The sequence below is a fragment of the Antedon mediterranea genome, chromosome 7 (genome assembly GCF_964355755.1).
Source record: "Antedon mediterranea chromosome 7, ecAntMedi1.1, whole genome shotgun sequence".
Classification (NCBI taxonomy): domain Eukaryota; kingdom Metazoa; phylum Echinodermata; class Crinoidea; order Comatulida; family Antedonidae; genus Antedon; species Antedon mediterranea.
In genome coordinates, this window is record NC_092676.1 from 23,719,699 (window position 1) to 23,737,602 (window position 17,904).

Sequence of the window (17,904 nt, forward strand, 5' to 3'; positions counted from 1 at the left end):
TGTCTAATTTCAGTAATAGTACTATACTTAATTATGGTAATTCAATGTATATAAATGTATCATCATTATAAAGCACATTAACTAATACAAATAAGGTCCAATCAGGTCAGAATATTTTATTAAGCTTACAGTAAATGTTGACCTTGATTGATAATTTACTATAAAAAGTGTTTAAAATCCTTGAAATAAAACAACATTATTTTAGCACTAAAGCTGGTTGATTTCTATTTAAACTAAAGAAATAAAACAATAATAAAAGATAATAAGAAAAACAAACAAACAAAGATAGTCATTATAATTACACATCTATGGGTCTGTTTCTGTTGCTTAGCACCGAATAAACGAATAAACCGTTTACTTCAAAATACATTTAAAATATAAATTTTATATGGGTGGTCGAGTCGATGGAAATCATTAGCAGTACCCAAAATGCAAAGGGTACTTGTGGTCAATTCAAATGTTACTGCAATGTAGTTGACACTCAAATAACCTATAGTAGGCTGTCAATCAAATAACCGTTATTTTGCATTGCAGCTAAAAGTTTCCCAGCAATAACCGGTTAAATGGCGTTCTAACACCGAATCGATTGGGTGTTTTTAACCGTTAATTTCAGGCTGCCAGCCATTTATCCGGTTATTGAAAATTTGTTCCGTTTCTGTTCCCAAGAAATTGGAGTTAATTTATTCACACCATTATTAACCAGTTATTTCTTTTGCAGCAGAAACAGGACCTATGAAACAGGTGCCCATCCTTGGACTATATTGTCATTAAGAATACATTTGTAGGTGGTGAAAAGAACTGCAAGGTGGTAGCCTAAATTGTGGCATAGGCCTACTGATAATTAGCAATATATCTACTAATAGCCTTCATGCTGTTTACACAAGCAAATCTGTTAAAATAACAATTATTCCTTAATAGTTATCCAGTATTTTATATAGGAACAGGTGTTCTGTAGAAGATGTTCAGGAGGCCAAGATAATGATGCCTAAATTTCCTCATTTCTATCAACATATTTATTTGAATTTCTTTCATCTTTATCTAATTTTTCATATTGTTACTGCTACTACTAATTACTACCCACTATCAACCTTAATTTTGTTAGCCAATTCTTTATTGATATGTTAGTGCCAAATAATCAACATTAAAAAAAAAATATCAAAAAGTGGAAAATTATTAAATATTTATTGATATACAATTCTAAATCTTGTTTTAAATATTAAATATTTGACATATAATACTGAACATTTACAAATATATTTACAAACAAAATTATGTCAATTTCAGATGTAAAATCTTACTACAGAACAAAGGAATGCGTTACTGTAGTAACCTCTAGCATAAACTCAGTAGAATGAATATGCAGGAATTACCGATCTGTATTATATTAATCTTGAACAGCATGATTCATATTTTATAGGCCAAACCTACGCTAACTGATCTAAACCTATGCTATAATAATATACTAAGCCTAACAACCAAAAAATCCTAACTAATTACAAAATTTACCTGGATTCCGTCAAATTTGTAACGGCATAAATTCCATCAGAAAAATAAATCTGCTACGTCTAGCTTGTAAACGGGCAGTGATTTTATATTTGCAGTGCTTTTAAAACTGTGTGACTGTGAGTATCGGATGCCTTTGGCAATTTGCTACGCTATCTGATGATGATAACGACGCACGTTACATATCTAATGCTAGGAGGACACTGGTGAGATGAAATTGGATGAATGGAATATTGTGTTGTGTGTGTGTTTTTAACAGAATTTAAGAGTGGAAGATCGTTGTAGGGGGCTAGAAGGAAAATATTTTAAAAGCCTGTCATCAAAGAAAAAACAAACATGTAGTAGTTATTGGAAAAAGTGAAGAAATATATTAAGTTATGAAACTTAATAAAAGAAAGATTTTCTAAAGTATGTCTATCATATCAAATCATATTGGGTGAAAGAAGAGGGATGGTTCCTTTCTTCGAAGGGTTAGTATTTACATTGTAAAATACACTATCAAAAGGCATCATTTATAATTGTTGTGATAATCAACAAAACAGCAACAATTAAAAGCTAAACTGAAACATTTTGGTTGACTTAATTTATAAAAAAAAATTGTTTTGGCTTCCCTTCCTCCTGTTTTGTACAATTTGTTTTGGAACAATAAAATACTCAATATTTTACACTAATTACCGTTGTTGTAAACAAAAAGATTAAAATTAAAGTACAAAAAAGCTTGACGGAAGTTAAAATTAGGGTGAACAATTTCACCTCCTGGGGTAAGGGGATGTCTAGATACAGCAAGGCGCCCAGCAATTTCCACAATGTTAAAACCCTAGCTTTGCGTACGCTTCATTTATCATTTATGCACTAACCAGTAAATTGTTTTTGTGTGCTAATCTGTTTGTTATGATTGTACCTGGATAACTTCATAATTGTAGTGATCGCCGACAATGCTTTCACACCTTGCCGAAAGCAAATGATAATTAATAACAACAAAGGTGTTATATAAAGGCAAGTTGGATATACATAATTGATAAAATAGTGGGCAGGTTTATGCTCGATAAAACACAGAAGATTGATATGATCTATCCTGCTTGTCATTAAAGTTTAGAGACTGAACCATTTTGTTCAATTTAAGCTTCAACATCTTGTTTCTATTACTATAGTAGAATTTTGGGACCCAAAAAAGTGTCCCTTTAATAGAGGTGTCTCCTGAACAGGATTGAACATATAGTGTTTTTGTATTGCCCCTCATTCGCTTCACAGGAAAAGTGTCCCCTGAATAGAGGTGTCTCCTGAACAGGATTGAACATAGTGTTTTTGCATTGCCCCTTGTTTGTTTCACAGGAAATTATCCTCTGAATAGGGGTTTTCCAAATGTTTGAGCATTTTCATAGCAGAAAGGGATGTTTCATGAATAAGTACTGAAAATAGTGTTCAATACACAGGTTTTTATATATTTAGCATTGTAAACAAGCCATTTGTTAGACTACTATATTATTACTACAGCTATTATATTTAACAACTATTTGCTTCTGATATGAACAAATCAAATTCCAATCTCATAAAGCGTATTTAGTACAAAATCATCAGTAATTATCAATAAAAGTCTGCCAGACAATGGTGACACATAAAACACAATGAATGAGGTAATTACATATTATTAATAGTAAAATATAATAATTATATAATCAAGTTTAAAACCTATCCTTTGTATAAGAACATAATCTAGGTTAATAATAATAAATAAAGTCAGTTTCCATTGATACATTTGGCAGTTTATTAGACGTTCAAGGTCTACCTTGGCGCCTTACAGAAATATATAAAACTTTATCTCATCTTGTGACATCATAAAGCTATCATGTATCACATTGCATTAGATAGATAGATAAATCAACAATTGACAAGGATGGGAAAAGAAAATCTTTATGCAGGAACATCACCTCGAAAACAAGGTTTTTTTTAAATAATATAAATATTTAAATAATAACTCACCGCATGCGTAAACTACTTTGAGGTATTTATCGGTCTCTGGACTGCACGAGTCTTTAAATACTTTTGTACTTGCTTTCACCGCACATTGCTTTCTGCCGTGGCAGCGCTCCAACATTTCATCTATTGCGTTTTCAGAATCGCAATCTGTAAGAAACAAGAATAATTTGTGAATAAAAGGTTATTATTTTTAAACTAAATATAATTCTTTAAATGCAATGGCCTTTTCTGAAGAGTCATCAAGGATTTTATTTATGTCAACTAAAAACTATAAAATAATAAAATACTTTAAAAAGTCAACAAGGGTAAATTCTGGAAGATAGAAGAGTATCCACTCATTGCTGACTGCAAGCATATTTTCTGTGCCTACAAATATTTGTATTTGTTATCTGTACTTGTACCTGTACAATTATTTTCCATGTAGGCCTATATTTTTTTCGTTTGTATTTTTTTTATTCAATATTTCACCCAGATGCTCCTCATAAGGTACAGCCTTAGTCTCGAGGAGCCTCTGCCTCCATGTATGTTTAATATACAGGGATGTATCTACAAAAACTATAGAACATCTATTGTTAAACGATCTCTTTTCTAATAAGATTACTACAGACACAATCTATTATTTAATGTGGCGATGGAGGATACTCCTCCGTAATGTGGCCGACTGTCTACAACATCTCATTACCATAATAAACTTTTTGTTAACAGACACAACAATCACGGGTGTCAACGGTTCATTTCAATGAGACCGCTTAACAATAATTATAACAGATTGTAACGAGCCTAAGTAATCGCAATACAATACTCAAGTGGCACGAGATAATTTACTTAGTTACACTTCATTACACACGCTGAATTAACTTCATATAATATACGATTAATAAATAAAGTAAACATTTGTATCATGGGTTACTGGATAAATGTAACCACACCCAGAAACAGATGCTTTGGGATTTAGAAATGATTAAGAAACATAATTAAACATTTGTAGGCAATAATAATATATTGTATATTAAATAAAAGATAAAACAATTTTAATAATAAATTAATAAATTTATTTGCATCAAAATTATATTAAACTTTCAAAATTATATCCATTATAATTTATCTGCAATTAAGACAAAACATAGCTGTATAATTGTATACTGCCCTCTATCTACATAATAAACAAAAAACTTTAACACTAGACATTTAGGTTGCATTTAATTTATATGACACCAAATTTGAATTACTGCAAATTTATGGAGCTCCCAATAGTTAAACAGGTATTTTAAAACACAATTTGCTGAATTAAAAGCCGATAATTATGGTTTATGGTATTTATGCTAACTTTCATACTTGCCAATAAATCGGTAGGTCATGATTGACACTTTGCCAGCAAGGCAAGCAACAACAGGAAGTGTAAAAAACAGTTAGCCTACCGCATGATTTGGTAGGGTTGGCAGGTATGAGGCTAACCTGTGAAATCAGTGACAACTAACATATACCCAATTAGCTAAGCACTGCACTACAACACACTACAGTATACATAGATCTACAGGTAATGAACAAGTACAAGCTAAAGATCAATGTTACCTACATTATCTACTAGGGAAAACAAGATAAAACATATTCCTTTGACATAGAATCTTAATACAGTAGGATTAAATGTTGATCCATCTAAGATTAAGGACTTTAATCTTTTCTCTTTGCCTCTTTAAAACATTAGGTATCTGTCAGTCAATCATGCTTTTACTACAAAATTAAAAGATTTGACAGAAGGCAGCATTTTGAAGTCATACTAGGGCATTTGGATATCTCACACTCAAGCATGCCCAGAAAGCAGGTATATATAGTATTGCAGATAGACATAGTGTTTTAAGCTTCTCAGAATTGCTCTAGTTTGTAGCTAATTGCTGAAATAATAAATCTAAAAAGATATCTATCAAAAAAACACATACCTAAGTTATCCATACTATATGATGGACAATTTCCATTTTTAACACCGGCCTCTCGTCCAAACATGGCCGACTTAATTGCCAACAAGTCACTCTCCTCACACATCAGCTGCATTTGTTCCTCCTCACACTGTATAGCACTTTTATATACACCTGAAAAATGAAAGAAAAAAAAACCAAATATTTTTTTGATATATTAAAACTTTTCTGTTGTTTTTTCAAATAATTTAATTTTCTTATTAATAGGGTATAAAAGGACACTTTTAATGTTTGATTTGGTTCATCGATAAACTGGATTTGGTACATCATTATTTTAAGGTAATTGTTAAAAAACAAATAAAGGTTATACAGGTAGCTAAAAAATGTTTTGAGTACCAAATAGATTTGGTTAATGTCTAGTGAGTTTCTAAAGAGGCGGCTGCATTGTAGAGGTGGTATAGGATTTTCTTGAGGGGAGGTTGCATTGGTACAGGGGTTGTATGTCTAAAAATAATCTATGGATGGGTAGTGGTCAACTAAACTTTATCCACGAATGACCATGGTCAATTAAATTTAAGTGCTCTTTACCAAAGAGAACATTTCCGTTTCAATTGTTGTTTTTCCTCAATGAGCCGTGTTTGTTTAGTTTGTTCTTTAATAGCTAGTTTTTCTAATCAATGAGTTATATATAATCAAATGATATTGTATTATTTAAGCAAACAAACTCAAGTGTTGCTAGGGGTTAAGTGATACTTAACGATTTCGATAAACATTTATTTAAGGTATACACTGTAAAGTAAATTGTAGTCGAGTGTGTGTATTAGATTGTTCTGTACACAACTAATGAACAGCGGACAGCGGGTTATCGGTGCACAAAGCACGAATTGGGGCTCCATATCTCGCAGGAATTATGAAGTAGAAAATAGAGTCTAAGTTAAAAATATTTCAGTTGGTAATGAACTTTAAAGGTTAAAATAATCCTATTTTATACACATTTACCTTCTACTAAAAATATTCAAATTTAATATTAAGTCAAGCATTTTTTTTTTTAATGTTTTGTTGAAATCAATAGTTCATTTTGAAGTACCTGTATTATTTGGTTTAAAAAATAAAATTAAAAACAAAATTAATTATAAAAATCATGATGATGTAATAATCACCGGGACGAACATCTTTATAAACTAAAGTTGCTAAGATTCTCTTAGTCCTTCGCACTTAAATTTGGACTAAAAGTATTAAGGTAGAATACCGCTGGGAATCCGCTTGGGCAGAACGCCAGGGATCACTCCACGTTAAGGAGGAATTGCAGAACATTCTCATGCGAGTTTTCAATTGATATTTATGGCTACAACATGGTTAAAATATCTCCAAGGGCTTCTTAATAAAATCTCACATACTTATCTGCTCCACTACAAATTATGCTGTTGACCCAGTTTGCTACGGAATAACAAATGGTGTACGACATTTGGGAGTATATTTAGGTTATGGTGATAAGCGGTCAACAGTAATTCACATAATGGATTATTATTAAATATTGATTTATGATTACTGGTTCAATAAATAAAATCCAGCTTTTTATTGAATTATGAAAATTATAATAAGTTTGAATGAGAAATGACCTATTTCTATATAGGCCTATATATGATTTTGAAGATGATGATAAATTATTATAGTGATGATAAATTATTATGGTGATCATAAATGATGATGACGACGACGACGACGACGACGACGACGACGATGATGACGATGATATGATTATCTTACAAGTATATATTATGCTATATTTCAGATTATTATATATTATGTTAAATATAAAGGACGGTGCTGACATAGGTTCGGTTTCTGCTACGAAAAAATAACCGGTTATTAACTGTGTAAATTAACCCCAATTTCTTTGCAGCAGAAACAGGAAAAATTTTCAGAAACCGGTTTAAAACTAAATGAAATAAATGGTTCATTCAGCGCTATTCAGCAGAAACATACAATTAATAACTCCATTTTGATAGTATTATACGGTTACTATACGTACTTGGTTTGCATTTGTACGTCACCTCTGCATATTTGCTAGTTCCTGGGCACGGGTCGGTACCAAACTCTTGATTGGTTACCCTAAATGTGCACTCTCTCTTTCCATTACATAGATTCTTGACAGTCTAAAAGCAAACAAAAATTAAAATGTTTTATTGTTATCCGTTTCAATGTAATTTCAATATAATCTACAGTATCAGGGGCAGATTCAGTCAAATTAAACTCAGCACTTCATTTATCACCATTTTTAGGCCCTCGGGCCCCCTATTACAAAATCCTGGATTTGACACTATCCTCGTGAATACAAAAATATGTGTAGCCAGGATTTTCTGAAGCTAAAGCTTTATTTACCGTATACTATCAAACTTGATGTGACAAAAAATGTGATAGTGCCCATATATGGACATGACATGATACCATATTTGGGCAGTACGTCACACTTTTTTTTTGACAGAGCTTAAGAACTAATATTTCATTGCAAAGAATCAAATACTGCCTACCTCCAGCTCTCGCCACACCCGTCCTAACCCCTACCACCAATTCCCCAAACACCTTCATATTCACATCAACTTACCTGTAAGGAAGAACTCGCATGACAGTTGACATCTTCTACAAAATCCTCCTCAAACATAGTAAACAAGTCTGGGCACATCATACGACTAGGTAATCGGCGGCCGTAATTTGCCGTTTGTACACCAATAATCGTTCCCTCTGGGCATTTTAATTCTATTTTTTCTTGGTGGCAAGCATATGCTAGGTTTGTTCTTAATGTCATTGATATCAAATCTGAAATAAACAAAATGTGAAATATTGATTGCTCACTTTATTTCAGAATAACAATTCCATATATAAACAAACAACACAAAACGGAAAATTACACTAAAAAATAGAATTTTCTCCCATTTATTGAAGAGATTTGAAGATCGTGCACAGATAAAAATTTAATTTAAATTATAAAAATGGTGTCATCGTAATTCTTGTAATCTTTGATTGGATTATTATCTAGAGTATTAAGAAATGTATTTTTAAAGCGCATCCTTAAGCTAGCTTAAACTACCCCTTAAATCAGAGCTGACATGAAAGATTGAATAACATTCTATACCATCACATGCTGTGGGAAGACTTATGCTTTTACCCGTCCATCATTTCACATATTTTCAATGAACATTTGATATTTATTACTTTAGCAGCTGAAGTTAGGGTGTTCAAAATATTAAATATAGATTTTCAATTTTAATTGACACAGGAAATGGATAAATGGAAGAGGCTTAGAATATTATTATTTGTCAATTTACAGCTGTGATACAATTTTAATTTTTCCCCTGGCTATGGTACTATAGTAGTTAGTTCTTAAGCCGAATTTTCCACTAGGCAAATTTGTTGTTGAATCCAACATTTCGTAGAGAAAAAAAATCGCCTACTTTTTCCACTACAAGAACGAATTGTTGAGATTATCATGTTCAACGTGTGTCTGCTAAGCCTTTGATTCGCATGAGTGCACATGGCCGCGTCATAGCTTTTTTTCTAAGTTCTGATTGGTTGCGAAATTGTTTGCTTCGCAAAAAGTAGAAACGATTCGAATATTAATTTCACTGAAGCGAAGAACCTAACTAGAGGGATTTGAAATATGGAAACATGAATACGCATGCATATAAGCCGATGCTTTCGATTCGCATGAACAAATTTGCCTAGTGGAATATATGCTTTATATTGGTGTACAAAAATGCATTTGGTCAAGTTTAATAATCAACAGAAAAGGTGAAAGCTAAGAATTAATCCTCAATGGAAAAAAGATTCCCTTTGAGGTATTGAAGGTGACAAAAGATTAAGAAAGCAGACATTCACACTAACAATGTAATCTGGCTTGGCACCACCATCCCTGAGGATGTGGCCACATGCTTAGGAGGAAAATGACCACTAGGCCTGACCAGAGGGTATGACCCATAACCAATAAAGATATCAGTTGACCTCAACATCAGGGTCAGTAAACTTTAGTTGCACTCTTATATCAACAATAGAAGATAATAGAGAGGAAACAATTAATTTAAGCAATTTGATAAAGAAAAGTATGATTATCCAGTTATATAGCACTTGAATTAAAGGATTTATATAAATAAGCCCTGTTCTTTGAGTATGAAAAACATGTTATTTAACATTTGGTGTGTTTAGGAAACTGAAAACTTCTTATTCCACATACAAATCGATCATTAATCATTCCATAACTACTTTGTGCAAAAATTTAAACTATTAATATTTAGTGTTCAGGTTTTATTATCAGCTGATGTTCCAGTTCTTTGATTCCAGAAAAATGTTCTGGGGTGATTCTGTACACACAGCCAGCCAAGGGTAAGCAAACTGGCACCATTTTATGTTCAGCCTACAAACCACACAACCTGGATAAACTCCCTGTGGAATAATACCACTTGTTGGAAAGACAAGGCAATGCATAAATCTGTCAATTTAACTGATGAACTAATTTCATTAATTTTCCCCCTGAAAATTCTCTTTAAAATTGAATTGCCTAATGGGGATTATGTTAATTAGGATGATGGGTAAACCACTAAAAACTATTAAAGAACTCTAAATTTATGGTTCTTGTGGTATTCTTAAGATAGTGACAAAAGACTGATAACTATGTTCTAGACAAATTAATTAACTAAAGAATGTGTGTACTAATTTTCTATTATGGTGACTTAATCTATAATTTAAAATATTTTCTGTTTTATCTGAGTATTATCTGTTTTAATCTAGTCTATCTTTATTTTGATACTCATATATTTTTATATTGTATGTTTAATTGTTTTAAGGATGCACCATTATTATGTGTGCCGCTGTTCAAAAAGCGTTTTCCAAATAAATTATTATTATTATTATTATTATAGAGGGTGCTATTTCATCATGACAGAAACAGGGCTCTGAAAGCTGTTGATGAAACAATGGAATTCAAACAACTTGTTTCTTATAATATAAACAAATCATTTGAAACTTTGATGTAGAACCATTTTAGTACAAGGACTGACTACTAGCAAAGGCATTCAAATGATTGCCAAAAATTGTTAAGAAATTAAGTCATGAGTTTTGTATACCATAACCTATAATCCAGACACATAAATCTTAATGGCAATATAATATTCCACATTTGTTTATACCTTAAAACATTCATTTGATATCAAATAACCTAATTAATGTTTCAAAATTCCATTATGTTTTTTTTTAAGAAATGACAAAAAAAATAATAGTTTTAACATCACATAAAAAAAATGAAACAAATCAATTTCTTACAGTACAGTATAGCTAGCAACTACTGCATAGTGCATTTAAATGGAAACAAATTTAAGGGGACACTTTTCTGTTAAATACTATGGTCAAACCCCTATTTGGGGGTTGTGGGGGAGGGGGTCGTACTAGAGTATAAGGGGAAATACTATTCTTCCTGGAAGTTGTTCACTAGGGGTTCGACTGCTCTATAAACACAAAATTGACAACAATGAGCATGATGGTGACGAAACACCCCTGTCAAACTTAAATACTAGCAGAAGGGACCTTTGACCTAATACGCTTTGACATCTAGACAATATGACTAGATAGTGAACCCTAGAAATTCTCAGTGGGCAGGTGAATAATAAAATTGGAAGATGTGGAGACCTTGAGGGAAGTAAGAAAACACTGAGATGGAATACCAGGATATGGTGAAGACCTTCCATAGGGAATTCTTTCAATTTGAGGTAAAAAAAAAGTTGGTTTGTTGTTTACAACCTAGGTTCAATGACTTGTATGTTGTCCACCTACTTTTTATAGGTAATGTGTAACGCTTTTGTCATTTTTTTCTGCTAAAAAAAGTTTTTTTTTTTAAATGACAGTAATTTGTAACTTATGTCAAAAGACAAATTACCATGACTTTTCCAAATTTGTGGATTATAGCTATAATTGAATATATTGTTTTAAAACATTTTAGCATCGACATGTCACAAATTGCATCTGGCGCAGTATTAGTATATATACTCCATCTAGGTGCAGTATTTATTGGCCATTCAAAGTTTTAACCAAAGAAAAATCTTTTTTTCTCATCTTGAAATGTAACGAACCCCTTTTAAAGGCCATTTTCAACATAATCTTATTATGATTTTGCCTACAGCATATTATACCAGTAATGGGATTTTAAAACACTTTTTAAATATCTGTCTGAAATGTCAGACATATTTAGTGTATAGTTACATTGTTAAATGTTGTGTTGTATGTATAAAAATACTTTGGAGACATTATCAACACTTTTGTATGTAACTTTAGTTATTTATTAGTTCACTTCTGATAAATCATTGTAAAGGTGGAATGTGTTAACAATTTCCTTATTTTGTTACATTTATGAATTGTTAAGTCATGAATTACCTATTAAGGAATGTAAAAACATGTACCAAAACTGAAAGAGCAATTAAATGTGTTGACAACAAGTGATTTATTAAAATATTATTACCTTTTTATAATGTAGAATTCTTAATATGGTACCTTTTATACAGTATTACAATTTTTAACACTATTACTTAATCGTTTTGTTATATATATATATATATATAAACACAAGAGGCAAAGAACATTATATATATAAATCCAAAGGTAAATTACTGAAAAAATGACAATGCTGTGGGTATCAGTGGCTGGATCTCAATGGAGATAAAAAAATAAAAAGCAAAAAGCTAAATCAAAACTATAAAGTAAACAGCCAGAAAAGTTAGCAGAGCTTTCGGGCAACACTAGCTCTTCATCAGTGCAAGTGATATATATATATATATATATATATATAAATCATACTGTAAATTATAGAAACAGAGGTATTTATACATAAATAGTACAAACAGAAGGCAACATATTAAAAAATGTGCCTGTAGGAAACAAAATATAAGGTTTACAAACTAAAAAATAATAAATTATGGTAAGAAGTCTGACAAATACTGCACTGTATATTTAAAATGAATTAACAAAAACTTTTTTTCTAGAATTTTGATGATGGAACACCTCCACTCCCCTTGAGCCTGGTTCTGCCAACTATATAAAGTTATATAATAAATAATAATAATATCCTAGATTTATAGTGCCTAATGTTTTGAAACCTCTAAGCGATGAACATTATTACCCCCAGTCATAATTTTGGATCAAACATGTATGGAAACATACTCCCATAAAATATTTAATAATCATAGAAAATATTGAAAAAAAAAAAAAAACACTGGATATTTAATAACAAGTATTTTTATGTGATTGGAATCAAAGTTGTTAACCTCAATTACCCTTTGTGGTTATTATTTCCAAGGACAGAAAAAAAAGAACCATCAATCTTAAAAGAAAAGGATATAACTTGACCAAAGGCAATGTTATAACAGCATAGGAAATTGTATTCCATCGGAGAAAACAATTCTATGGATGTCTAGAAAACTCAGATCTAGAAAACTCAGATCTCAGATATATCTGAGTTTTCTAGCTAGAAAACTCAGATCTGAGTTTTCTAGATCTGAGATTTCTAGACACACCAATTCTAGTAGTTATAGTTGTTGAATGCTAAATTTCTTAGTAATGTCTTGTTTATGATTTTTTCTTGATGTTATAATATGTTTTTTAATGTTTGATTAATGTATTTAATTAATTATTTTAATGTAAATTAATTTTAAAATGTTTATATCTGTAAAATTGTACTCATTTCAGCCTTTGACTGCCTGTACGATTTCTTTGGATGAATGAATAAATATACCTTGAATACTGTTCTATCTTTGCTCTCTCTACAAAACCTACCCAAATGATTCTGGATGGATGCAGATGAGTAATTAATGTCAATTTATTCTACTTTTAATTTAAAAGGAGATTGGGATGGCAGACACTCCCTAATTTCAATATCAATTCATGATTTTAAGTGTCTTATTTTGAAGGATCTGGGTGGCATCATTAACAATGGTTCCTCCTTGTGGGAGCTCAGCAGCCTCACGTAACTCAACAAAATTAAAATTATAAAAAAAAAAAATTCATTTTCTTTTCTTTACTCGTTTAATCAATTTCGTTTGCTGGACAGTTAACATACTATGCCAAACATCACAAGCGTACCAATAAAAATAAGTGTCTAAATGTAAGTAACATACATCAAAAAGGTCACCACTACGGGCGTTAATTTTCTTTCTATCAATTGCAACCCTTTTCTGTAACCAAATAAAAAGGGGACTGGGCAGTATTCATGTAGATCTATGGGCGCGTTTATACAACACGCTATTACACGCATATTCTACACGCCTACGAAAAGTGTGTTGTATAACAACAAAGAGATTCCGTGTAATGAGATTTTAATTGCAAAAAAGGCTACTTGGCTGAATCCTAAAATTTGGTGGATTCCCGGTCGCCGTTACCGTGTTGGAAGTGTCCTCAGGGTATATTTTGACCTCTCGTTAAAACAGGTCGTAATATCAATCATGTCATGCGACATTGCTAACAAGATTGGGCCCATTTATTGCTGCTTCGCTGCCAGCAATCATCCTCCTACCACGTCTTACGCCTAGCCTAGTGGGGCCAACTCGTAGTGGTAGTAGGCATCTATCGTTTCCCACTCCAAACAGAATAAAAAAAATAACATCGCAAAAATGGCATCTTCTTCCATAGTGTATAGATGAAACAATGAAACCCTTAAAATAACTTTTATTAATTTAAATGAACCGAGAACAAAATAAACAACAATGCAAACGTGAACGAATACAATATAATGAAAATGGTAAAAACCGCGCGAATCGACAGCGAGGAGGCGACGATGATTGTTGACAACTCAGCCAATTCAAGCGCGATCAACGATTTGACCTTTTATCCTAGCATGCACTGCGTGTTGATGAAACTTCCGGTATAACACGGTATCGTGATTTCTAGTATAACAGCAAACGTTAAGGTGGGTTGACCTCGGTCCGAACAACACGCTAAAAATTAAAGCCGTGTTCAAATTTAGGGTGTTGTATAAACACGACCTATTAATAGGTAGGCTACCTTGTAATCTAGAACTAGAGTGGTCAAAACTATTAGAAAATTCCTCAACAGCTGGACAAGGTATGCTACACAGCAATTAAGAAAGATAACATGCATCTCAACTTGCAAGTAATTACTGTCAAGAACACTATCTAATCTACATGGACGCTATATTAACACAGTTATTGAAATCAGTTAGTATGCTGGCCTCATTTAAAACTCAATTCAGATTGTTAAAGAATATCCTTAGTCTTGAGTGGTCTATTTTTTTATCATTTAGAGTATCATATATTGGAGACATTTGGTAGGATTGGTAGTGTATAATTTGAGCTTAATTATAGGCGGATAAAGACGAAAAAAATAACCATCTTGGATACATACCATCTCACAGATATTTCACAAGACATGCGACATCAAATAGATTTCAATATACTGTAGAATAACTGTACCCAACTTCTCTAAGTTAACTTTGAATATGATATTTTCATTTGTGACAGATTTGGTTCATAAATAATCAAACAATTCTGTTCTGTCTATTAAAATAAAATATATTGCCCTAATATTTTCAACTAGGTCATCATTAGGTATATTATTAATATATTTTTGTAATAAATCTAATGTCTACCTAGATAATTGGTTTCTGAATCTTCAATAAACGAACTGAAAATAATCAGTTAAGTGACATACCAAAAAGCTTCAATTTTCAATTATTTCAAATATTAAAATAAAAAATAAAAGCATATCATACTATTGGTTTCAATATTTCTTCTATTTCTAAACTCATATTTTATTTTATCGTTTTTTAAATAATGTAACTGACGAGCTCTATGCTGAAAATATTTTTCATTACCCAAAAGTCAAATATTACTTTACACTTACAGCAAAGTTATTGAAATTTAAAATAAACTTAACCTTATAAAAGGTCATAAATCCTAGTGAAAAGATTTTAAATACACAAACAATATTGTTGAAAATACAAACAAGCAAATATGAGAACAGAAAAACTATAAATGACTTTAAAAATAAACTTTATGTACAATAGTACAAAAAGTTTAAAGCAATGAAGCATATTAAGATAATATCATTTTGATTCCACTAATATTTACAGATCCTCCTCCCTTTACTAAATATGTGAAACCAAGCGTTAAAATAGACAATTTCCGATTCAATACTTTAGGTTTAGTTTACATCGAATACTTTGTTTAGAATATAAAAAGTATTGATTCAAGAGAACAAGTGGCGGCATTAAATATCTTATAGACATATTTGCACCATTAAAACCAATATTTTTATGTTTTACTGTCTCTAAAATGACACCCAATTTTAGGTAGTGTATCTAAATTGCTCATCACATGTATTTCATCATAGTATTATAATAACCATATCATAGTACTTAACATACAGTAACATTAGCATTATGATGCTGTATTAAGGAATCTTCCTATGATTCTTGGGAAATATTGTCGTGTGTGGAGATACAGCACCGAGAATCTGGTAAAAAAGAAGCTATAAATAAGGCTTTGTAGCTGGCCCTTTACAGTATTATAAGATGATGGATCATTTGCGATATTAAATGTACTGTTTATAATTCCTGGAGAAAATTTATTTCCAACATTTTTCTCTATGGATGTATATCATTGGTGGTAGACAAACATTTTATCATTTAATTAGTAAGCCATAAACAATTCACACCTGATACAACCTCAGACATAAACATTAACTGGTTTAGCTTAAATACAAAAAGGATTTTAAAGCTTTTAACCTGGCAACTCCATAACGAGAAAACTATCTCCATCCAAAAGCTATCCAGATTTAAAAGATCTAGCAATTAACCCAGAAAAATGCCACAGATCGCCGGCAGATTGGCTCCTATGAATGAACAATGAATATATTAAACTTTATTTTTAAACAGATGGTAGAAATGATTATTATCTTTTAATTTAAAACATTATCTAAAAATAGAATTTAAAATTATATTCATGTGCTTGTTCATTAAGATATTATTTGATTACCAAAGTTGTGAGGTATTAAATTCAAACTATCTCCTAAACTACCCAGCAGATTAGAAAGACAGACTCTAAATCAAAATCACAAGATGAGTTTAAAATGAGTGCAGGAAGACTAGACTATAGTTTCTAGTCTGTGTCTAGTGCTCTACCCACTTCCTACCACAACAAACTACTCTTTTGGTTTCACATCACAAGTGATGTACTGACGTACTGTACCCATACTTTTATTTGGCAGATACTGTATAGTACTGAAAAACATGTGTGGATTGGGGAAGGTGGGTGGGAGTGAGAGTGGGTGGTACTCAATCAGGTAAAGGTAAAGTACTGTATCCCCTTTTTAAATCAATATGGAATGTTTTTTGGCAAATGGATAAATCAAAATGAAAATGTAAAAAGGCCAATTTACACAGACGAGCGGTAATGGTAAGCAGAAAACCATGTAGCGTGTCTAGCATAGAATCTGTCTCTTAAATCCTGAACGAGTTTCCGCTCAAACGGCAATCTATTCACTAATCAGACTGTATCCTTATATTAAAAAACATGCTGCAATTTTGTAGTTCTTAAATATGAAAATGTAAACACGAGTCGCATACAAAGTAAGACATTTTGAAAGAGAGTATAACACACAATTCATAGCATTATTTTAACTATAAATCTGCATGTCAAAATTTTTGTAAATAAATTACAACACACCACCTACTACTGTACTTCCACAATTGTGAGAAAAGTATTAAAATACATTGCCACAGGGCTTCCTTATCCTCCTAATGGAATGGCATGCTACCAAAGGTGATGGCTTAAGATATAGTAATTTATGACAATATCATTATTTAATCTCAAGGTCATCGCAGACACTCATTCTCATTTATCTTACTTGTTAATCTGAATATTTTATACAATGATCAACCAACAAATATATATTTTTCAGATAAACGAAACAATGTACACTTATTATAATATAAAGTCAAGAAAGTCAACATATCAGGATGATATTGGTGGTTTGTGGACCATACCATTTTTGGAGAGGAGTGTCTAATGAATTCTCCACTTTGAGGAGAATAAGGCACTTTTCGATTTATCCAGGTAAGCTAGGCACGAAGTAGACCAAGAAAGCCAATATATCATGATGATGAATTTTAGTAACTGTGAAGTAGCTAAACGCATTAGATGTATTGCCCTACTCTAGGCTAATATCATTTTGAAATTTAAATTTTTTAGTGTAGTATAGTATAACAGGATAACTGGAACCACTCCTATTCACAGGGCACCCATTTTAATTTTTTAATTTCCCAATGTAATTTACAATGGGTTTATATGTAACACTTTGGCCAACAATTTAATTATCAAACAGCATTTTAGAGTATCCACTTACTGATTTATCATCATTGTACAGTTTTCATTTCAACCATAAAATATTAAGTTAATATTAACTCATTTCCTCCATGATACAAACAATAATTTCTAAAGATAACTTTGACATAACTTTG

At 31.5% G+C, this 17,904-nt stretch overlaps 1 protein-coding gene across 1 annotated transcript in view; it reads right to left on the reverse strand.

Moving 5' to 3' along the window:
* The window catches only part of LOC140054252 (uncharacterized), a 68,827-nt gene that overhangs the window by 27,522 nt on the left and 23,401 nt on the right, over window positions 1-17,904 (reverse strand). The window contains exons 2-5 of the mRNA XM_072099171.1: window positions 7,999-8,210; window positions 7,426-7,549; window positions 5,418-5,567; window positions 3,484-3,627 (exon numbers count right to left, since the gene is read on the reverse strand). Of these exons, the coding sequence (XP_071955272.1) occupies window positions 3,484-3,627; window positions 5,418-5,567; window positions 7,426-7,549; window positions 7,999-8,210 (630 nt within the window). The remainder of the gene's footprint in view (window positions 1-3,483; window positions 3,628-5,417; window positions 5,568-7,425; window positions 7,550-7,998; window positions 8,211-17,904) is intronic.